Source organism: Babylonia areolata, chromosome 21 (assembly GCF_041734735.1).
Source record: "Babylonia areolata isolate BAREFJ2019XMU chromosome 21, ASM4173473v1, whole genome shotgun sequence".
In the NCBI taxonomy this organism is placed as follows: Eukaryota; Metazoa; Mollusca; class Gastropoda; order Neogastropoda; family Buccinidae; genus Babylonia; species Babylonia areolata.
In genome coordinates, this window is record NC_134896.1 from 38,428,770 (window position 1) to 38,453,769 (window position 25,000).

Below are 25,000 nucleotides of genomic sequence, written 5' to 3' on the forward strand. Positions count from 1 at the left end.
CAAGAGAAAGAGATAATGATTATAAAATGTCAAAAACATCCACGTTTCCATGTAAAGGTGTACCCGCGGGCAAACTTAAGGCAAGGCAAACTGCCCGAACACCGTCTACCCATGGGTTTCAAACCCAACGGCAAACTGACGTTTTTCTATCTGCCAAGGGTGACTGCCCGCGAAGCAGAAGTAAACATGACGGATCCTTTTGTTGCGTTGCTTTTGTTGACGGGCAACAGGCATGCTTTGCAGAGGGAATGGGTTATCAAGGACAGTTAAAACCTGCACAATAGGTTCGAGCTTATCAACAAATTTCGTGTTGGATGAGGGTCTATTTTGGGCATGATACAAGAAGTAGAACATGACTTACAACGTGCAAAGGTTTGGTGATCTCCCACCTCTGGTTACCCTTTCTTACGTATTGTGTAGTGTTGTGTAGTGTGTACTCTATTCAGGGCGAGGACTTGATGTAAAAAAAAAAAAAAAAAAAAATTAAGCACAACAGTGCTTATCTATTATCCCCGAAATAAATAATTTGTCTTGTCTTGTTATCTATCTCCTCATTAGAAAGAATTTTGTCTTGTCTTGTCTTAATTTTTCCCCAGATTCGAAGTTTGCCACCATTGTGAACAAAGGGAAGAAAAAGAAGGAACTGTTGTGCCACAAGAGGTAAAAGAGCATGCGCAGAAGGAAATCCCGTAAAGACGAGCCGGCGTTAGTTTGCCAAACAATCCTGTGGGAGCGGTGGTGGTCACGGGTTCGGAACTGCCATTGCCCTCGGCGCTGGTGGAGAGTCTGACTCGTTAAGGTGCGAGTCGCCGGTAAAGAAAGAAAACTGGCTGCTCGGTAGCCCTGGAGACGGCTTACAGAGTGGTTGTGCTGGGGCGACGGCCGACGGCGGATGGCGTAACCGACCCTGAGTCATCTCACAATACAATGACCCGGCCTTCCTCCCTTGCTGCGGCAAAGGCAAAAACTGAACAACCCAGCTTCAACCAACTGTACAACTGGCGCCACATTCGACGCCAACTCAAGGCGCTGCTAGCAACAGAAAACTTGAACACTTGAATGCAGTGAAGCTGACATTATCCTGGGGATCGAGACCTGGCTATGCCCAGACATCCTGAGCAGTGAACTATTCCCTCCAAATTACGATGTTTATCGTTGGGACATGGGACATTCTTATGGTGGTGTCTTCGTTGCCACGAAGAAGACCCTCATCACACACCAGCTCCCATCAGACCCTAATGCTGAAGCAGTCCTGGTCTCTGTTCAGACACAGAACAACAGCACTTCTGAAGAGTACACCATTGTAATGACCATGGTCATTGAGCAAGCATGCCATTCCCAGTGCAATGTCGTCTGGCTCGGAGGGGACTTTAACCTGACGAGTACCATCTACCCGAAGCGACTGGTTTTAAGGCGCCAGTTACTCGCCTTCTTGTCAGTGGAAACGGCACGTGAAGGCCAAGAGCTGGGCTTTGACTGACAGAAGCTATTTGAGACGCATGCCTTGGAAGCATTTTACACCCCTGGCATGTCAGTCTTACCCACCAGTTCAAAATGGCATTTGGGTGTGACGAAGCATAGTCCTTTTCTATCTCCTCCAGCCTTCTATACTCCCCTTGTGTACTCCCCCCCTCACCCCCCCTCCATTGGAGTTTTCCTGTAGTGCGTATGCCTGTGGGTTGGTGTGTGTGTGGGCGCGTGTGCGCGTGTTTGTGTGTGTGTGTACGGAAACCATGTGATACCTGCTTGACCTTCCTTCAATGCAAGCCAGAAACAAGTTAGAACAGGTTAAGACCTACTTCAAAGCATTAGAAAACCCTCAAAACCCACCACATGACGCAGTCAAAGAACCAAAAGGCAGCCGTCTAGGACGAGGAAGATCATGGATGGGGCAAACAGAAGACACAATCCAGTTAGTATGCTGACTACAAGACCTGAAAGAAACAAAAGAATGGGAGAAAAACCCCGAAAACCTCAACCATCTATTCAACACAGCCATTTCACCCACTCTAGGAAGACATTGTCGGGAATGGCCAGAGGGCAAAACTGATGCGGAAGTGAGGCTACTCATAGAAGAAAACAGTAAAGAAGAGGACATCATCATATACACAGATGGCTCAGTCACCAAAGACCAATCCGGTTGGGGATTCACTGCGAAACAAAATGGAAAAACAATTAGGGAAAAGAATGCTGCCTACAAAGTCACAACCTCCAGCCTAACGATGGAAGATGAAGCTGTGACACATGCCCTCCAGTGGCTGTCATCTATCCATATGCCCGGAAACCAACTGCCATGATTCTAACCGACTCAATGAACCTCATACAGAAAATTGAAAATGGAATGGGAAGCCCAGAGTGACATAAGGCAATGTGCAACTATGAGATTAAGAAAATTTACATGGTCATACTGCCCGGGACATGCAGGTGTTAAGGGAAATGAGCGAGCTGACAGACTTGCTGGTAACGAGCGGCCTACATCTAGGGAAATCGGAAAGTCAAAGAATATCAAAAAGAACAGGTACAAGGCCATCACACCATCGATCGCCTCAAAGAAATAAAGGCAGAGAGAGGGAGCGGCTGTAAGTCTAGCATGAAAGGTAGAGCACGATGCTTTGCAAATCAAACAAATATCGGCATCATTTCCAGACCAACATTGCGCAAATTTCTTCAAAACGGAACAGAGTCTCTGTGGGCTTTTCCAAATACAGTAGACTGTGCAACACACTAGACGCCACGTTCTTGGCATCAGAGATCTTTTCCCATCCCTCTTGCAGCCAATTAGTGACAGCCTCTGTGCGTGTGTGTATGTGTGTTTGTGGGTATGTGTGAGTGTGTGTTTGTGTGCGTGTGTGCATGCGCGAGGGTGTAAGTGTACACAAGTGTCAGGAGAGCTCTGTGCACGTGCGTATGTGTGTGTGGGGGGGGGACGGGGTGGGGGGGGGGGGGTAGACGATGAGGTATGTGTGTGTATGCATGCCTACACTGTGGGTGCAACGGAATATTGGAACGTGCGGATGTGCATATATATATATATATATATATATATATATATATTTATATATATATGTGTGTGGGGGGGTGGGGGTGGGGGATATGGGCGTATGTGTGTGTGCTTGTACAAGTAAGTGTGCCTTTGTGTGTGTGTGTGTGTGTGTGTGTGTGTGTGTGTGTGTGTGCCGTGGAAGATGCGATACGTTGCCTAGAAATGAGTGTGTGGTGGAGGGAGGTAGAGGGGGTGCAGGGTAATGTGTGCGTGTGTGTGTACTGTATGTGTGTGTGTGAGTGTGTTGGGGCTCATGTACGTTTATGTGTATTTGACTGTGCTTTCATATCTGTGAAACTGCATGCTTGGTGCACATCTGTTATGTATATGTGTGTGAATGTGTGTGTGTGTGTGTGTGTGTGTGTGTTGGGGCTCATGTACGTTTATGTGTATTTGACTGTGCTTTCATATCTGTGAAACTGCATGCTTGGTGCATATCTGTTATATATATGTGTGTGTATGTGTGAATGTGTGTGTGTGTGTGTGTGTGTGTTGGGGCTCATGTACGTTTATATGTATTTGACTGTGCTTTCATATCTGTGAAAATGCATGCTTGGTGCACATCTGTTATGCATATGTGTGTGTATGTGTGAATGTGTGTCTGCATGTTTTACATTTATTTGCTTATTTATCATCATTTTTGTCTTATTTATTTATTTATTTATTTCAGGTTGTTGTTTGTGTTGTTTTTTGTTTGTGTTTGTTTTTTTATTATTATTATTATTATTATTATCATTTCTTTGTTTCTTTCTTTCATTTTTTTCTTTTCTTTTCTTTTTTTTTCTTTTTTTTCTTGTATGCTTATAGTTGACTTCATCAAGTTTTTGCGCCTTATACATATTATTATTAGTAGTAGTAGTTCTTTTTTTATGTATGTATCTATTATCTATTTACTTTTTTCTTTTTTCTTTTTCTCTCAAGGCCTGACTAAGCGCGTTGGGTTACACAGCTGGTCAGGCATCTGCTTGGCAGATGTGGTGTAGCGTATATGGATTTGTCCGAACGCAGTGACGCCTCCTTGAGCTACTGAAACTAAAACTTTTTGTCTTCTTGATCTCAGTTTTCATTTTAATTTCATTTTCTTGTTTTCATTTCACGGTATTTGTGTTATTGAATGACTGTATCAAATCATTAATGACGTATGGAATAGACTTGTTCATGAAATTTCACACACGCTGGTGACCGCGGCCCTGCACTTTCCCTTTCACCGCCAGTCAATTTGAGTACAAAATTCCCTTGTGGTATAAACACTGCAGGCACTCCATTTTCACATCAATTCTCGCCAGTGTTTCGTTTCCACACTTCGTCTGTCTTGTGAACTGATAAACTAGTTTACATCATTTCGTGATAAAACTTCACCAGACAGCAAAAGCCAAGATCAAGGTAATTTAAGGGGGTGATTTTCTACTTTGAACTTTCTTGTTTGGAACTTTTGATGCAACAAGTCTTCAACTGAAAACAGTCTTACTAAACTACATGCGTTGACTTGGTTCGAAATCTTACGCCACTATCCGTATATTACCGCATCTCGCCATGTGTCAGAAACCGTGATTGTGTCTAAACTTAATCGGATCAGAGATAAATGTACAAACAAACCATAACAACGACGAAATTAACATACACAGTTTTGTTGTTGTTGTTTTGTTTTGTTTTTTTAATATAGCAACCACGGGGTGCGAATGAACATAATTATCGGAGATTTCCGTGTAACATATGTACATCACACGCTGTCGGAAACAACACATTCTCTGAATCTGTGTTCAAACACACACGATTGAAGGGTGTTTGTCAAACCGATTTACGCTTTCCCGCGATGATTTATGTGGAAACAGTTCTAAATTTGTTTACATGTATATTTTTATTGGGTCGTTTACATGCACTGAAGTAACACAGAAAAACGGAACTGAAAATTAATATGCGACGTCGATTGCATTTAAATAGTTGAACAGTCTTTTTTTCTCTCTTACTCACACGCTGTCGGAAACAACACATTCTCTGAATCTGTGTTGAAACACACACGATTGAAGGGTGTTTGTCAAACCGATTTACGCTTTCCCGCGATGATTTATGTGGAAACAGTTCTAAATTTGTTTACATGTATATTTTTATTGGGTCGTTTACATGCACTGAAGTAACACAGAAAAACGGAACTGAAAATTAATATGCGACGTCGATTGCATTTAAATAGTTGAACAGTCTTTTTTTCTCTCTTACTCACACGCCGTCGGAAACAACACATTCTCTGAATCTGTGTTCAAACACACACGATTGAAGGGTGTTTGTCAAACCGATTTACGCTTTCCCGCGATGATTTATGTGGAAACAGTTCTAAATTTGTTTACATGAAAATTTTTATTGGGTCGTTTACATGCACTGAAGTAACACAGAAAAACGGAACTGAAAATTAATATGCGACGTCGATTGCATTTAAATAGTTGAACAGTCTTTTTTTCTCTCTTACTCACACGCCGTCGGAAACAACACATTCTCTGAATCTGTGTTCAAACACACACGATTGAAGGGTGTTTGTCAAACCGATTTACGCTTTCCCGCGATGATTTACGTGGAAACAGTTCTAAATTTGTTTACATGTATATTTTTATTGGGTCGTTTACATGCACTGAAGTAACACAGAAAAACGGAACTGAAAATTAATATGCGACGTCGATTGCATTTAAATAGTTGAACAGTCTTTTTTTCTCTCTTACTCACACGCCGTCGGAAACAACACATTCTCTGAATCTGTGTTCAAACACACACGATTGAAGGGTGTTTGTCAAACCGATTTACGCTTTCCCGCGATGATTTATGTGGAAACAGTTCTAAATTTGTTTACATGTATATTTTTATTGGGTCGTTTACATGCACTGAAGTAACACAGAAAAACGGAACTGAAAATTAATATGCGACGTCGATTGCATTTAATAGTTGAACAGTCTTTTTTTTTCAGAAAATAAGTGTATGTGCTGCAGAAGGTAGATGTGTTGACCACCCGTTGCAAGTAAAGAACGTGTAGAGTATTCATGAATGTGCTTGCCTTTCAATGAATAAAAATACGTCAAGAGGAACGGGTTGTTTGCGTCTGTCACGCGGGGTTTTTTTTGGGGGTTTTTTTGCGTAATATTTCAAACTTAATGTACCATTTTTTTTTTTTTTTTTACTGATGATCAGTGTTTTATTATCACAACGAATGAATATATATCAGGTCTGTATGTACTGGATTTTAATCAGGTTTGTACTTATTTGTTTCTGACCATTTCATGTTTAGACACATTGCCATGTCACAAAATGGCGCCGAAATTTTGGATGTTTTTAATAATTTTCAACACATTTAAGACACAAGAACAAACCATATTCTCACAAAATTGTTGCAGACATTTCTCTAATGAATTGCAATCCTGATAACATGTGAAACATTTGAATAATCATTGTAAACACATGTTTATACTGAATCAGACTGAGAGACCCCAATTTCCAACAAAGTTCTGGAGACTGACCCATTTTCATTTTCCAGGCAGTCTTTGCTCTTCATGACTATCTGATGCAGTTCATTTTGCCACCTTCATACTCCAGCCAGATACATTTTCTTTCCCATGCTAAACCGACGTGTCTACTGCGGCAGGGTTCGTGAGCCACATTTGCAAATACCGCTTCATTCCCATAGAAAAATATATATTTCATACCATTCTTTTTACATCAAGACATGATGTTGGTCGATTTTGCCATCATCTGCCTTCCATGCTTTCTGAATTAATTGTCTCAGGACAGTGCTCCGACAATGTTCATTGAAACAAACCTAGTTAACAGGTATTGAGATATTCATATACTACACTGACGTTAAGAGGAGTCATCATTTTATGCGTGAACTAGAATTTTGGTTATGGCTGTAGAGAGATGTTAGATTGTGCTAATGTGACAGAGACTGTTCTGAGTTCGCCATAGGTTGAACAGCAAATTATTCACCTGAAATCTGACAATTATGCTTTCTGCACTATGAATGCTGTGGTTTCTCACAGATGGAAGGCAAAGTATCTTGCTGCCACAAGAGATATGGAATTTTTCAAGGGGTAACTCTCTGACTGATGAAACAGTGAAGGACGGAATCATATGTTCTTCATCTCACATGACAATCCCTTTGATGTACTGTGCGTGTTGTACACATGGGTATCAGGGTTGGTGAAAGGTTGCAAAGAGAAATTTCACTTGTGATTATGATTTTGTGTTTTTTCCTTTTTATTATGTCATGTTAATGTAATGTGCACTGAGCATTACTGTTTAGATGAAAAATGCAATACAAATAAATATCAAAATTATTACCATGCAATCATGCAAGGATACATTTGTGTACAAAGAAAGGGTATGCAGATGGTTGCACTTTTTATCATTTCTAGTTTGATCAGATTCCTTTGATAAAATATATGGTTTTCTTTTCAGTGAAAAAATAATGACTGGCCATTTTTCTCAGAATGCAGAAGGACCTTGTGTACTGTGACTGGCTTAGCTCTTTCATTTGTCCAAGAATTCAATAATGATTGATAATTTTATTTTGTGACACTTGGATCATTGTGGAAAATTGCAATCACTCCATAGAACAACCGAAACAGTGATCGAAAGAAGTCACTTCACTGAAATGTCTGTCCTGACCCCATACTATTTTTCAACAGTTCGGTTCAATTCAGTTGCTCAAGGAGACATCACTGCTCTCACACAAATATATATACGCTACACCACATCTGCTAAGCAAATGCCTGACCATCAGTGTCACCCAACACGCCTAGTGATATTTTTAAGTCAGGTCTTGAAGGGATTTTTCAACAAAACATCTTTTCTTTGTCCTATTTCCTTATTTCAGGTCTGTTCTCTTTGCACTCCTGCGAAAAATACAAGGTTACCTGTCATAGTATAACTAACTGCTTTTGCCTTTTTGTTCTGCAGTTAATGTCACTGAGTACACCTTGCTGGCATTTGCACAGACAGACGATGGCACAGGCATTTCAGAGTCAATTTTTTACTTCATCTATTATTTGCAGTTTGTGCACACCATCTCCCCAGTCATGTCAAATATCCATCAGTTGTTCTACACACTCTGTCATGTATCAGCAATCATGCTATCCATTCATTCTCATTCAGTACATCATACTTCACATCAGCACAAAGGCACACATCAGTAATCATGCAGTTTACATCAGCAATCATGAAATTTACACCAGCAATCATTATTATCTGTCCAGTGTACCACTTTATGTTGGCACAACAGCAAACATCAGCAATCATACTATCCATCCCTTACATGTACCACAATTTATGTCAGTACATCAGCAGTCATGCTACACGTCCATTCAACCCACCACGCTTCATGTCAGCACCACAGTACATATCAGGAAATGTGCTAACCATCCATTCTGATTCAGCATACCACTTAATGTCAGAAAACAGCACATGTCAGCCCTTCCGCTGCCTGTCTCTTTTGCATATATCACACATGACATCACAACAGTACACACTAGCCATGATATCACCACAAAGACATCATGACCCAATCCTATCTTCATGGCAGAAAAACAACAAACAAATCACATGGTCTTGGGAATTCTCCTCTTTTTCTGAGTCATCTGCCCTTTCTTCTTCTTCATTTTCGATGGTTGTTTGTTGTTGTTGTTTGTGTGGGGTTTGTTGTTCTTGTCAACCTGCAGTTTGCTGTGATTTGCTGACTTTTTCTTTTTCTGCTTTCTCTGTTTCTTTCCTGTGGGCTGTTCACGGCCAGTGGCTTGTGCTTGATGCTGGTCAGCTGACAACTTTCTCCTGCAACATCACACAGCTTTGATTATGAATAAACAGATTCTCTCTTTTTGGAATGTAAATCAATGACCACCAATAACTATAAGAATGTGTGTGCTGGCATGCATGTATTTGAGTTTTTATTAAAATCTGCATGAAAATGAAATGCTTGCAAAAAAAAAAAAATGTGTGCAAATTGTGACATGCAAAAGTCAATGACTGTGCCTGTGTGTAAAACTATGATAATAATAATGAAAATTCATAAGAGTGTAGATACACACAAGACAGGTAAAATGAGATGAAGTTTAGAGAAAAGCAGTCTGTGAACTGAGCCACTGCGAACCATGCACTCGGCTACTGTCCCTCATGAGCTGTCTGCACACCAAGGAAAAAGGAAATTTTCTATCTAAAATTATGTTTAAATAACATACTTACCGTGATCCAACTAGTGCAGACTCCGGCAGGGGTCTGACATTCCTGTCCTGTGCAAACTACTATCCGCCTATGCGGAGCAGACGAAACTACGGCCGATAACCTCCCGGAAGTAGGTAACCTCCCCTTTGTCCCGCTGGTTATCGCCCTCTTTTGACGGCAATATGCAGCAGTTTCATCCATGTTCTGGTGTCAGTGAACAATCTTGAGGTGACATGTACATATCTACTGCAGGCCTTATGTTATGGTGTCAGTGAACAGTCTCGGTGTACATACCTGCTGGTGTCACTGTGCAGTCTGAGGTGACATGTACACATCTGTTTGTGTGTCAGTGAACAGAATGAGGTGACAGGTATACACACCTGCTGGCAGGCCTGATGTCATGACATGACACGCTATGCCTGTAATGATGTACTTTACCAGTGCTGTGTACACACCTTTTGGCAGGATTGACGTCCTCATGCAGCACTGTGGCGATGCGCTTCCTCTTCACAGGGAACTTCTTCTTCTTGTCCTTCCTGCATGGACACCACCAGGCCACATGGGGTAACACGATGACAGGATCATCACATTCCACTCACCTCCCCCCTTGCCCCATCACATCTCAGCTTCCCATTTCAGCCATCTAACAAAGAAACCCCCTCCTCCCTCAGTCATCTAACAGAGATCCCCCTCCCCCACCCCACTTCAGTCATCAAACACACATCTTTACTCCCAACACCTACCACCTCGTAACCAACCTCTCCCAAACCCCTCTACCTTGTACCCCCATCTCAGCTCTAAAATTCAATGTTTTCCTTTCAAATACAGCGTTCCCGGCTCTCTTTTCCCCCTGCTGTCAATCATATGTAGCTCTTGCTGTCCACACACAATCCATGCTTCTGTCTCTTTCAACCATTACTTTATTTGTCATGTCTCTGTAGGGGACAACAGCGTCTGAAGTGTTCAAGGAAGCAATTGTATAGTGTTACTTTTTTGTCAAAACATATTTTTGTGTGTGAAATTTTAGCTGGTTTCCCTGGGGAGAGTGCTCTGCTACAGAGCAGTTCAGGTACTTCAACACCCTTTTTGTTCTAACTGCACGTGTATTTGTAATCCTATCAAAGTCAATTTTTCAACACAATTTTGCCAGGGACAACCATTTTGTTGCCATGGGTTCTTTTACGAGTGTTAAGTGCATTCGACATATGAGACCTCGGTTTATTGTCTCGTCCGAATGACTAATGTCCAGACCACCACTCAAGTTCTAGTGGAATGGGAGAAAATACTGAATAGCATGCAATTCGAATCTGTGCGCTCAAATTCTCTCACTTCCTAGGCGGACAGTGACCAAGAGGCCACTACTCCACATGACCTGGTATCTGTCCCTTGACTGTACCTCAGTCCACCAATGCTCAGTGGCTAGACTGCCACTTATGTCACATTCCAGCCAATCAAAGTTAGACAACTGAGATATAAGAAATATAAAACATGTGCAACTTACTCACTCATGTCACACACTCAGGTGTTCACAACTTGCACGCAGGCATCCTCAAAATGTTTCATGGCTAAAGTGGAGTGGTGGCCTAATTGTAACGGCTCTGCCTAAGAAGGGAGAGAATCCGAGATTGCACAATCAAATCCCAAACTCACCAGAATTTTCTCCCCCTCCACTATAGCTTTTCAGTAGAGGTCTGGATGCTAGTTAATTTGGATGAGACAATAAAAGGAGACCTGTGTACAGCATGCACTTTGCGCATGAACAAGAAACCACAGAAACGAGATGCCCCTGGCAAAATTTTCAAGGAAAATCCACTCTGTTGTGTGAATGGATGCAAAAGCCTGACTGAATGACACTGGAAATGAATGATGAATGTCTACAGACATCTTGTCAGTTGGCTCTACCCAGGTAGGCAGTCTGTTATGCAAACAGCTCCATGTTTGTAAAGTGTGTTGAGCTAGGTCTCTGGCTGAAGACAGGCACAATGTAAGTATCAATAACACTAAAATTACATTTCAGCATACCCTCTGTAAATCACTCTAAAAGAATCTGGTGCTTATGTCACAGAAATTGTCCCAGACAGCAGAGAGGAGCACAGACAAGACAAGCATAGAGGAACGTAAGAAAAACACAGAAAAGTGACAACATAGCATGTCTTACTTGGAAGGTTTCTTTAACTTGAGCATGTATTCTGGAACTTCACAGCCAGACTCCTTCATGATGTTGGCAATACTGCACAGATCATCACACCGTACAGGTTACGTGTCAACCACAAATACTCTCATAAATATTGCACATACAACACCATATGAGATACATGATAACCATTCATATTCCCATGGTGTTGCACACATCACAATATATGTGTCAACCCAACATCACATCATGCTAATTAACCACACACAGTACACATCACACAACATATGCCAGCTACACACACAGTACAGATCACACAATATGTATCGGCCATACCCAGTACACAACACACAATATGTGTCAGCCACACACTCAGTACACAACACACATGTCAGCCATACACACAGAACACAACCCAATATGCGTCAGCCATACTCTATAAAACATGCAATCTGTGTCAGCCATACACACAGTACACACCACACAATAAATATTAGCCACACACACAGTACACAATAGATGCTCACATGTCAAACATGCCCTCTGACACTTCCAGGTACACTCTAAAAAAACATTTGATTTTGTCTGTGTAAATGTGTACACATTATCATACAATGTGTGCTTTTATGTACCTCATCCTGAGTTTTTAGTATAATTCATTAGCATAATACTATGTGATAACCAGTCTTGTGAACAAACCCAATTTCCAACATAAATAGCTAAAGATATACTATTGATGTATATGTATGTGTGTGTGTGCGTGTGAGTGCGTGTGAATGTGCATGTGTGTGTATGTGCGTGTGCACATGCACACATGTATGCGTGTGTGTTTGTGTGTGTGTGCGCATCACACCTCCTAAGATGAGTGACGTCCTGTTCGGTGAAGAAGGTGATGGCTCTGCCAGGGACACCTGCCCGGCCTGTACGACCTGAACACACACATACACATTATGATAGATACATTATTTTATACATACATAAAATATGATAGACACACACGCATACAAAAGACATATGATCCCATGTTTTGTCCGTGAATCAACTGCGATCGTGCCTTAATTTTAGCCCGATCTCCCAATCGAACCACATAATTATATGACCTGGTTGAAGATAAAATTTGACAAAAAACAAGAACGCCAGAGAATCGACAGACAGACAGAAAATACAAAAAAACTTAGCCGTATGGAGAGCACAGGAACAGGAGTCATAATGGCTGCTGGAAAAAGAGGGCGCTAGCCAGCGGCACAAAGGGGAGGTTATCTACTTCCGGGAGGTTATCGGCCGTAGTTTCATTTTCTCCGCATAGGCGGATGGTAGTTTGCACAGGACAGGAATGTCAGATCCCTGCCAGAGTCTGCGCTGGTTGGGTCACGGTTAAGTATGTGTAATTAAATCCATGTTCAATTTGAAAATAAACTGAGGCCACCCTTCTCTTTTCCTAACATACACAAACACATAAAAAAACAACAACCCACACAACAAATTCAGTTTGGAAATACATGGGTGAAGCACTTCAGTGCTGACGAGGAGAACAGAAGACAGCAAAGAAAGTGCACAGAAGCAGTTCAACAGATGCAAAACAGTGTGGACCACTTGAAGGGAGGTAATTACCGCACCTCAACATTTCCTTCACCACAGACGTGTGCAGTTCTCAAAACCAAACGCCCACCTTTTTTTCTCTCATCATCACCAGACCACCCACTCTAGGATTCAGCACACATGGCTCAAGCACTGATGTCAGGAAAAAACAAAACAAACAAACAAAAAACAAATGAACAAAAAAACAAACAAAAACAACAAAAAAACCAGGTGTTTTTCTTCCTTGTTTTCCTCAATCACTCCCAACACACACACACACACAAATCTGTTCAATACATCCTTCCCAAACTCCTCCCTGCCCCATCCCCCTTTTTATCCCTTTATTGCCGCTGACCTATCCTGTGAATATAGCTGACTGCGTTGGTGGGGAAGTCGTAGTTGATGACGAGGTTGATGCCCTTGAAGTCGATGCCGCGGCCCATCAGTTCCGTGCACACCAGCGCCCACACCTGGCCCTCCATGAAATGTCGCACTGTGGCATCGCGCTGAAAGGAGAAAACGATACAAGTACATTTATGTAAAGTCTGCCTCTGGGCTGTTGGCGCTGGGACTGAGACAGGCAAACCTGGGTGTGGCTTTGTATAAGGGACTCAAAATGAGTGGCATGGGAGTAATGCAAGTACATTTTTGGCAAAAAAAGGAGGAAACAAACAAACAAACAAACAAACAAATAACCCCCCCAACAAAAACGTTGACAAACATTTCAGGACTGGGGGAAGGATGGATCTTCAGCTGGAGGCTGTATTGTGCCGGGCAGTAAAAGCTAGATGGTTGTATGCACCACATGTGTGTGTGTGTGTGTGTGTGTGTGTGTGTGTGTGTGTGTGTGTGTGCTTGTCATGTGTGTGTACTCGTTGATAAGCAAGCAAGAGGCGGGCCTGACCTCCGCCTGTGGTTTGTCAGCATGGATGACGTCCACCTTGATGCTGTCGTACATGAACTCGCTGTACAGCTCTTTGGCACGCTGTTTGGACTGCACAAAGATCAGCACTGGAGGTGTGATTCCCTGAAACACACAGCACACAAACATCAGCATTGATGGCTGACGGGTGGCAGGTCTGCATGTGTAGTACCATGTCTGATTGAGTATTTGTGTGTGTGCGTGTATGTGTGTGTGCACGTATATGCATGTGAAATTGCACGAAGATCAGCACTGGAGGTGTGATCCCTTGAAACACACAGCACACAAATAATCAGCACTGATGGCTGGTAGGGTGGCAGGTTTGCATGTGTGTACCATGTCTGATTGTGTGTGTGTGTGTGTGTGTGTGTGTGTGTGTGTGCATATGCATGTGAAATTGCACGAAGATCAGCACTGGAGGTGTGATCCCTTGAAACACACAGCACACAAATAATCAGCACTGATGGCTGGTAGGGTGGTAGGTTTGCATGTGTGTACCATGTCTGAATAAATGATTGTGTGTGTGTGTGTGTGTGTGTGTGTGTGTGTGTGTGTGTGTACCATGTCTGAATATGTGTGTGTGTGTGTGTGTGCATGTATATGCATATGCATATGCATGTGAAATTGCATGAAGATCAGCACTGGAGGTGTGATCACTGAAACACACATCACAAAAACATCAGCTTTGATGGCTAGTGGGTGGTAGGTTTGCATGTGTGTACCATGTCTGAATAAGTGATTGTGTGTGTGTGTGTGTGTGTGTGTGTGTGTGTATTTGTGTGTGTGTGTGTGTGTGTGTGTGTGTACCATGTCTGAATAAGTGATTGTGTGTGTGTGTGTGTGTGTATTTGTGTGTGTGTGTGTGTACCATGTCTGAATAAGTGATTGTGTGTGTGTATTTGTGTGTGTGTGTGTGTACCATGTCTGAATGTGTGTGTGTGTGTGTGTGTGTGTGTGTGTGTGTGTGTGTGTGTGTGTGTGTGTGTGTGTGTGTGTGTGTGCATGCATATGCATGTGAAATTGCATGAAGATCAGCACTGGAGGTGTGATCACTGAAACACACATCATAAAAACATCAGCTTTGATGGCTGGTGGGTGGTAGGTTTGCATGTGTGTACCATGTCTAAATAAGTGATTGTGTGTGTGTGTGTGTGTGTGTGTGTGTGTGTGTACCATGTCTGAATGTGTGTGTGTGTGTGTGTGTGTGTGTGTGTGTGTGCATGCATGCATATGCATGTGAAATTGCATGAAGATCAGCACTGGAGGTGTGATCCCTGAAACACACATCACAAAAACATCAGCTTTGATGGCTGGTGGGTGGTAGGTTTGCATGTGTGTACCATGTCTCAATATGTGATTGTGTGTGTGATTGTGTGTGTGTGTGTGTGTGTATGTGTGTGTGTGTGTGTGTATGCGTGCACGCACATGTGTGTGTGTGCACGCATATGCATGTGAAATTGCACGAAGATCAGCACTGGAGGTGTGATCCCCTGAAACACACATCACACAAAGGAGGTTGTATGTGTACCATGTCTGAATGAGTGATTGTGTGTGTGTTTGTGTGTGTGTGTGTTTGTGAGTGTGTGTACGAGTATGTGTGCATACCATGTCTGAATGAGTGACTGGTGTGCGTGTGTGTGTGTGTGTGTGTGTGTGCACATATGCATGTGAAACTGCGAGCGTTACCTCACGGATCAGATTCCTCATGGCCATACGTTTGCCGGCCTCGCTGCCCACAAAGAGCAGCTCCTGCTTCACCAGGTGCGTGGCCGTGTTCCTGAAAACACCACCACCAGTGTCTCTCACACCAACACCCTCAGAGGCAACCAACAGTCACCACATGTACACCCGTACACTAACCCACATGCTGCTGTCACACACAGGACTCGCAGAACTGAAAATGTCTCTTCACAGCAACCTGTTGCCTATCAGACTGCTAGCCTTTTTCACCTGTCTAAGCACCTTGGTCACAAACAAACGGGAGGCAACACTAACAACAAAATAAGTGCCAGCACAGTCGGGTAGGTCATAACTGAAGTCCTGATTCCTGGGGTGAGAGCTGCCACAGTGGCAAATCTGGCTACTGTAGAATTTTTTCACATATCTTTTTTTTTTTGGTTTCAAACTATTTTATCATTTAGGTTAATTTTTTTTCTTGTAGTAACCATTTTTGTTAAGAAGTGTTGAGATTATCTATCTATCTATCTATTTGTTGAGATTATCTATCTATCTATCTATCTGTCTATATCATATACATATACATCTTTAAAAAAATAAAATGGGACAAAAGGACTACCCTGCCTTTAGTCGATTTCTGATACATAAATAATACGTAAATTGTAATCTTGATCAGGGTTCCAGCCCCAGTTTAGGCATGATGATTTTTCCCTGGGAAAGGCACATCACTCAATCCAGTTTTCAATTAGTACCTGACTTCAATTTGGGAAGGTTAAAATGGCAGAATGAGAGGACCCCAACCCCATCCTATGCTGTGCCCTGGACACTGGATATAAATTCACTGCCCTGATGGCTGTAAAAAGTCGACAGGATCTGTAACCTTTAATCCTTTTAACCTTGACCTTGTTAGCACTGACCTTGCCCCAACATTGACCTGAACGAGGTTGTCCATGGTGCTCTGGCAGAACATCTTGACGTCGTTGGAGAAGGTGGCACTGAAGAAGGCGTGTCGCAGCCCGCTGTGTGAGCACGCATTGTCGATCACTGCGAGCTGCAAAACGGCAAGACACATGACCGCGGTCATCACTGCAGCCTCACACATCTTCTGGCCACTTGGTTTGAACAAGTTTGTGGAGTGCTGGCCTAGTGGCAATGCTTCTGCCTGGAAAACGAGACAATCTGAGTGCAAAGGATCGAGTCCCATGCTCGCAAGAGATGATAAACTGAGGTTCTGAGTGAGTGTAGTAGCATGCACTATGCTCATGTAAAATAGCCCATGGCAACAAAAGGGTTGTTCCTGGCAAAATCCTGCAGAAAAATCCACCTTGATAAGAAAATACACTTGCAGGCAGTATTAAAGAAAAAGTAGGAAAAAAAGTGGCTCTGCACTTCAGTGATGCACTCTTCCCAGGGAGAGAGAGCACAATGAATTCCCCACAGAAAAATCTGTGACGACAAAGAGTAACACAATACAATTACCTGCAACCTCACACACCTCCTGGCCACTTGGTCTGGGCAAATCTTATTCGTTCAAGGACAAAACAATGCAGCAATTAACAGTAAAGCATTAAGCACGGACAGACAGACAAGACAGGCACAGACAGACAGACAGTAATGTGAAGAGACAGGCAGTGAAAAAGGAGAGGGCCTGTAGCGTGCATCTGAGGCAGTTTCAGTTTCAAGGAGGTGTCCAAGTGTGTGGACTGATCCATATATGCTACACCACATTTGCTGTTAAAAAAAAAAAAAAAAAAAAAGAAGCAAACAAGGCACATGTCTGATCAGCACAAAACAACCAGTGGAGTGATGGCCTAGAGGTAACACGTCTGCCTAGGAAGCAAGAGAATCTGAGCGCACTGGTTCAAATCACGGCACAGCCGTGAGTATTTTCTCCCCCCCAACTAAACCTTGAGTGGTGGTCTGGATGCTAGTCATTCGGATGAGACAATAAACTGAGATCCCGTGTGCAGCATGCACTTAGCGCACGTAAAAGAACCCACGGCAACAAAAGGGTTGTCCCTGGAAAAATTCTGTAGAAAAATCCACTCCAATAGGATCAAAACAACTTAAAAAAAACTGCAGGCAGGAAAAAATATGAAAAAAACGGGTGGCGCTCTCAGAGTAGCAATGTGCTCTCCCTGGGGAGAGCAGCCCGAATTTCACAAAGAGAAATCTGTTGTGACAAAAAGAGTAATACAATACAATACAACCCAAAGTGCTGATCAGGCCTTGGGTGCCTAAATTGGTTTGTGAAAAACGCTAACAGTAACATGAAAAAAAAAAAAAAAAAAAGCACCCCTACACACACGGACATAGACACAGACAGGACAGCAGAGAGAGAGACAGAGACAGAGAGACACAGAGATGGATGGAGGATGGACCTGTTGACCTACCTGATCCTGAAAGCCGGTCTCCCCGTCCTCAAACAGCTTGTCTGACTCGTCCACCACCAGCCACTCCACCCTGAACACATCGCACAGGTAATACAGGTAAAACACTCAGGTATCACGATGGGCGTGTCCCACATGCACATAATATATTCCTGTACACACACCTTCCAGGCCCCTGCAAGACTTGTCAGAAATTACATTTCTGACCAAAGCATCAGCCAGCAAATGCCATTTGTCAGTTGCATACCAATGCATTTTCCAAGAAACACATGTGCGCACACCAAAATATACACTAGCACAAAACACACAAATTGGGGGTATGGGGGGAGGAGGGGAGGGTAGGGTGACAAAAACAATGATTTGTATCTAAATGTCTGTAGCATTTTCTACACGAAGGCAACAGCATATGCTCAGAATGCTATCGACTGTAGCAATTTCTGCTCAAAATGTGCATACACACAAATATTCATATGGGCACACATATACAGAAACATACTAGACTCAGTACATGTACACACTATTTATTTATTTTTTTTTTAATACAGAATCCATGTAAACAATATTTTTCATACATTCTTTTTCATAAATTGGTTTTCATTCAAAGGAATTTTCAGACAATAATCATGAATAATAACTGATTGATATTTTAGCAACCGAACATACAGAGATGCATGCATACATACATAATGCCTCCACACATTCTTACAGTCTCACATTTGCTGAAAATGCAGGACTGGGAATAAAAGACAGTCATAGAGAGAAAGGAGAGAGAAACAAAGAGGGAAAGGAGGGGGATGTGGGGGATGGGGGTGGGGGGTAGAAGTGCTGAAGCAGGAGGAGTGGGGGGGGGGGGGGGAGTGCAGGAAGGGAGACAATCCATCCTCTCACCTGCTGAGGTCAATCAGAGGGGGGTCATGTTTCAACATGTACACCAACCGGTTGGGTGTGGATACCAGCACATCTGTCAACAGGAAAAAACACATTCAACACATTGTTAACGCTGTCAACACCTTCAATATGACTGTCAACAATGAAAGCATCCTCAACACATTCTTAACACTGTCAACACCTTCAATACGACTGTCAACACAGAAAACATCCTCAACACATTGTTAACACTGAATACATTTCATTCAATCATTATGACACATACGTCAACAAGACAAACACACTGTTAACAATGTCAACACGTTTCATTGTGACAGGTCTGTCAAAACAGAAAAGACACTCAACACATTGTTACACATCTGTCAATGCCTTCAATGTAAACCACCTGTCAACATGCCAAGCACCCTTCAACACTTTGATATTGTCAACACTGTCAACACTTTCAATGTAACACACCCGTCAACAAGGCAACCACTCTCAACACATTGTTACACATCTGTCAACATGACAAACACACTCAACATCTTGTAAACAGTGCCAGCACCTTCACTGTGACACATCTGTTAACAAGACAAATACAGTCAACACATTAATGCTGTCAACACTTTCCATTGTTAAACATCTGTTAACATAGCAAACACCATCAACATACTGTTAACACTGTCAACACCTTCACTGTGATACATCTGCCAACACAGAAAACATCCTCAATGCAATATCAATACTATCAACACATTCCATTGAGACACATTTGTCAACATGACAAACACCCTCAACATACTGTTAACACTGTCAACATCTTTCATTGTGATACACCTATCAACATGACAAATACCCTCAACATATTGTTAACACTGTCAACATCTTTCATCGAGATATATTTTTAACAAGACAAAACACCCTCAACATACTGTTAACACTGTCAACACCTTTCATTGTGATAACCTATCAATATGGCAAACATCCTCAACACATTGTTAACACTGTCAACACTTTTCATTCTGACACACCTGTCAACATGGTTAACACCATCAGCACACTGTTAACAATATCAACACCTCCGCAGTGACACATCTGTCAATAAGGCGAACACCCTCAACACTTTGGTAACACTGTCAACACCCAACAAACAACAGACAGACAAAACTGACCACAGTTTTTTTTAGAGTTGGGTCCAAACTTGACAGCTTTCGTAGCTTTGTCAATGTAGTGACAGCAGAAACCGATTCCTTCTGACAACTGTCGGCAGACCTGCAATATCTGCAAGCACACACAACTCTCTGTTATGAATATGGGCAATTGCACACAACTAACATCAGCAGAATGTCACAACTGACCAAAAAAAAAAACAAAAACCAAACCCCAAACCCCCCCAAAAAAACAACGAAAGAAAACAAGAGACCCTTGCTGGTCATGGAAATCAATAGTAAAAAGTTGTTGACATTGACATCTACTGAACTAGGTCAATAAAAAAAAAATCAGCAGTTATAATACCAAGAGCAATACTATTAATACAATCAACAACAACAACAAAAAAAGAGCAATACTGATAATGCATTAAAAACAAGCAACACACAAACACACGCACACAGACCAAACACCCTGAGATACAAGAAACTGGGGCGCACAACAATGTGTGATCATGTGTGTATGATAGTCAGTCATGTCCCCAACTGTGACCATCAGAACAGCAGAGGAGGCAATTTCTCTCCCAGCTCTGTGGGTCAGAATTTGATTATAGTAGGAAGTGTTTTGCCCAAGTTACGTCCCCACTCTCTTGGCCAAGACGACTTTAGGAAAGTCTGTGCTGGGATGATCCCTAAAGGTCAGCTATCCCCCCAGGCTGCAACACTAAGAGCCTTTTAGTTTGAGAATCCACAAAAGACAAAGCTGTACATGAATTCCCATTGCAGTGGAGAAACCATTGATCGTACTGCTCTCACGTTGCTGTTGGCCCAACTGTAAGCTTATGTCAACCTTGAGTGGTCAGCTTCCAATCCTTCACCCACTTGTTTGGCCAGTTCCTCTGGAATAAGACACCTACCTGTTTGGCCAGTTCCCCTGGAATAAGACACCTACCTGTTTGGCCTGTTCCCCTGGAATAAGACACCCACCTGTTTGGCCAGTTCCCCTGGAATAAGACACCAACCTGTTTGGCCTGTTCCCCTGGAATAAGACACCTACCTGTCTGGCCTGTTCCCCTGGAATAAGACACCCACCTGTTTGGCCTGTTCCCCTGGAATAAGACACCTACCTGTCTGGCCTGTTCCCCTGGAATAAGACACCCACTTGTTTGGCCAGTTCCCCTGGAATAAGACACCCACTTGTTTGGCCAGTTATCCTGGAATATTACAAGACACCCACTTGTTTGGCCAGTTCTCCTGGAATAAGACACCCACTTTTTTGGCTAGTTATCCTGGAATATTACAAGACACCCACCTGTTTGGCCAGCTCCCCTGGAATAAGACACCCACTTGTTTGGCCAGTTCCACAGGAATAAGACACCCACCTGTTTGGCCAGTTACCCTGGAATATTATAAGACACCTACCTGTTTGGCCAGCTCCCCTGGAATAAGACACCCACCTGTTTGGCCAGCTCCCCTGGAATAAGACACCCACTTGTTTGGCCAGTTCCACAGGAATAAGACACCCACCTGTTTGGCCAGTTACCCTGGAATATTATAAGACACCCACCTGTTTGGCCAGTTACCCTGGAATATTATAAGACACCCACCTGTTTGGCCAGTTACCCTGGAATATCATAAGACACCCACCTGTTTGGCCAGTTCCCGGGTGGGGGCCAGAATGACGGCGCGGAAGCCCTGGTTGTCTGGGCGCTGCAGCTGGTGCAGAATGGGGATGACAAAGGCCGCTGTCTTCCCCGAACCTGTGGGGGCTCCTGCCATGATATCCCGACCCTGTCCACAGACACACCGCATCCATTATCAGTCCTCTCCTAATGACCCACGACACACACATCCTTCTCTTCATCAATCTGTCAGGCCGCCAACAGACTGTATGGTCATTGCCCAGCTCCTCCCTACTTCTCGCCATTACCATTTATGTGGTGTAGTGTAAATGGATCAGTCTGCACACCCTGGCACATCACTGAAACTGAAACTGAATATAATCCTGAAGGTGTGGCTGTGCTTGACTGTTAGAATCTCTCTGGAAACAACTGTCCTTGTTCTGGCACCGGTAGATATGCACAGATCTGCATGATCTGCAACTACTTCGAGTTCCTGTGTCAAATCGCCCTGTTCCTGTGTTTGTTCAACGTCTGTGTGGTGACTCAGTACATGGGTGTGTGGCCACTGTCAGTTTCACAGTGCCAAGCCTGTCAGCAGAAAACAGAACCTGAAGAACACAGAGGATAAGGAAAGAAAAGGTGGGTGGATACGTTTGTTTTGGCATATTACATATGATAACAAGAGAGGCAAGGCCTTCAAGACTCACTTGTGATACACTTTAAAAAAAAAATCCAAGCTTTTAATGTATTGAGTATAATTTCAAAATGTAATGTTTAAGATGAGAAAGATCAGTTTAAAGCAAATTAACTCCACTAGCATTACAGAGTAATTTCCTTTTTTTACTATTTGCACCAAAACGTTTGCAAAATAAATAAAACTTCCATGCTTAGCAAAAGAAGTTCCTGTTTGAACAAAAAATGATAATAATGACTGCTCTAGCTGTTGGGTCAGAATATCAGATCAAAGTGCCAAATTTAGAGAATAAAAAAAATATAAATATAACAGTAAATGCAGTTTGCATATAATTAGGCTTCATTCTTTATTTTTTTTTTGTGCCCATCCCAGAGGCGCAATATTGTTTTAAACAAGATGACTGGAAAGAACTGAATTTTTCCTATTTTTATGCCAAATTTGGTGTCAGCTGACAAAGTAGCTGCAGAGAAAATGTCAATGTTAAAGTTTACCACAGACACAGACAGACAACCGAACACCGGGTTAAAAATTGTAGGTCTTTCTGCTCTCTCTGTCTCTCATGTGTTGTGTGTGTGTGTTGTGTGTGTGTGTGTGCGCAGGTAATAAATCAATTGTGCAAGTTTCTCAAGCAGGTGACCATGTCGCCAAATTCCAGAAAATGGGTTTGTCCATCTTGCCTATCTGGTGGGTTCAGAATTTCATTTTTCTCTTCTTTTACTACTACTACTAATAATAATGATGAACACTTAATCAGCGCTTACTCTCAGAGCTCAAACACTTCACACACTGCGCAGTTAGTGATTAATTACAAACAACCGAATTAATGAAATAAATTATTTTATACAGATATCAAGATAATTCATCCAACTCACTTGTTCTTGCTCTCACACACACACATACACACACAAAGCATGGATAGCATGCAGTTCGAACTGTGGTGGACAAAACATATTGTACTATTTAAACAGGTAGGTCTTCACAGAACTAGAAGAGTTGAAACAGGCTGTGGAAGTGGAATGTCTAATGTTAAATCATGGACAATTATTCCAGATTGTACCTTGACAATGGATTTTGTTCTGACAGATCTAACATTAAGAACCTGATCATCAGCAGAAGAATTGAGATTTTGAGAAGGGTTGTACTAACAAAGAATATATATCAGAGAGACTGTTTTAGCTGAAGACAAGAAACAGAAAGTGACATTCATTTTACTCAAGCAGATGAATTTTATGTTATGTGTACAATGTGTAGTTCATCAAAATTTTACTCTTTTGTTCATTTATAATTTATCTCTGTTGATTCTCTGTGTTATTTTGTTTTAGCTTTTAGGTAGATTTATTAGTGGTATGTGTGTGTGTGTGTGTGTGTGTGTGTGTGTGTGTGTGTGTGTGTGTGTTTGTGTGTGTGCGTACTGTACCTTTTTTGTGCAGTGAATGATATGTAGGTGGTGAATCATTCTCTCTCATTTTTATTATCATACGTTTGAAATGTTACTTATCTGTTTTTACTGTAAAGCGTGGTGAGCCTGCTCTTGAAAGCTGGGTACCCACGCTATATAAGCCTCCATATCATTATCATTATTATCAAGCCCAGCTGTGCTGTGTACACAGACCTCCATCATGACAGGGACGGCCTGCATCTGGACAGGGGTGGGGGTGGCGAAGCCTGCCCTTCCAATGTTGGCCAGGAGCTGTCTGTGGATGGAGTAGCGCTCCTGCAGCTCTTCAAACTGCCCCACAGGGTCCGGCACATTCTCACCGTCTGTGTGGATCCTGTGTTGGTTCTTCAGTGTGTTGATCTGCTCAACATACCGACCAAACCATTGCTTGTAGTTCAACAACCAGTGAGCAAACCTGTTCCTTCAACATGTCGAAAAAGAATTAAATGACTGTAAACCGCCTCTACAGACTGATCATGAAGGTCGTCCTTAAAAACAACTTACAGACATCAATATGTATGTGTGTGTGTGTGTGTGTGTGTGTGTGCATTACTGTATGTGTGTACATGTGTGTGTGCGTGTGTGTGTGCATTACTGTATGTGTGTACATGTGTGTGTGTGTATGCGCGTGCGTGCGTGCAAGCATGTGTATCACTGTATGTGTGTGTGTGTGTGTGTGTGTGAGTACATGCATGCGTGTGTAAGACTGTCTTTGTCTCCTGTTGTCACACACACACACACACACACACCACAGAATCAACCAGGAAACACGGCATCTAGTTTCTATTTCGTCTTGTCACCCACAGTCTATCAATAGTATCACTATCAATTACTATCAGTATCACACTCCACACAATCACAGTATTAGTTAAAGTGAAAGAAGATGAATTACCTCCTGAGCTTTTTGTTCCATGGCCCCCATCTTCTTCTTTCTCCTCCTCTTCTTTTTGCCTTCAGTCTGTGTGTCTGGGGCCTCTGCCCTGTCTTCTGGGGCCTTCTCTGTCCTGTCTTCTTTGCCATCTTTGTCTCTGCTGTCAACTTCTGTAAAATATCATATTTACCAGACTTCCCATGCAAAGAATAACTTACTGCGGAGTTTGATGTGTTTTTAATTTTATGTACATGTGATTGTGACAAAAGGAAGTGGTAAATAACATTATCCAACGTATTCCAAGCACCTTGTGCTGAGTTTAACCTCAAGTTAAACTAAGCTGTGTTTTTCCCTTAGCTTACCATAGTACAAACATAGGTCCAGATTTATATAATAAAGTATAAACTAAAGTGGTAATAATGTC

General features: G+C 42.4%; 1 protein-coding gene across 1 annotated transcript in view; it reads right to left on the reverse strand.

Annotated features, from left to right (window-relative positions):
* Window positions 1–6,901: 6,901 nt before the first annotated feature.
* Window positions 6,902–25,000, reverse strand: part of LOC143296732 (putative ATP-dependent RNA helicase DDX52) — an 18,802-nt gene continuing 703 nt past the window's right edge. The window contains exons 2-15 of the mRNA XM_076608789.1: window positions 24,598–24,746; window positions 23,880–24,065; window positions 21,599–21,742; window positions 19,976–20,084; window positions 18,825–18,897; window positions 17,940–18,009; window positions 16,464–16,597; window positions 15,556–15,646; window positions 13,852–13,974; window positions 13,303–13,453; window positions 12,223–12,298; window positions 11,394–11,465; window positions 9,691–9,771; window positions 6,902–8,845 (exon numbers count right to left, since the gene is read on the reverse strand). Coding sequence (XP_076464904.1) covers window positions 8,617–8,845; window positions 9,691–9,771; window positions 11,394–11,465; window positions 12,223–12,298; window positions 13,303–13,453; window positions 13,852–13,974; window positions 15,556–15,646; window positions 16,464–16,597; window positions 17,940–18,009; window positions 18,825–18,897; window positions 19,976–20,084; window positions 21,599–21,742; window positions 23,880–24,065; window positions 24,598–24,746 — 1,688 coding nt within the window. The 3' untranslated portion in view covers window positions 6,902–8,616. The remainder of the gene's footprint in view (window positions 8,846–9,690; window positions 9,772–11,393; window positions 11,466–12,222; window positions 12,299–13,302; window positions 13,454–13,851; window positions 13,975–15,555; window positions 15,647–16,463; window positions 16,598–17,939; window positions 18,010–18,824; window positions 18,898–19,975; window positions 20,085–21,598; window positions 21,743–23,879; window positions 24,066–24,597; window positions 24,747–25,000) is intronic.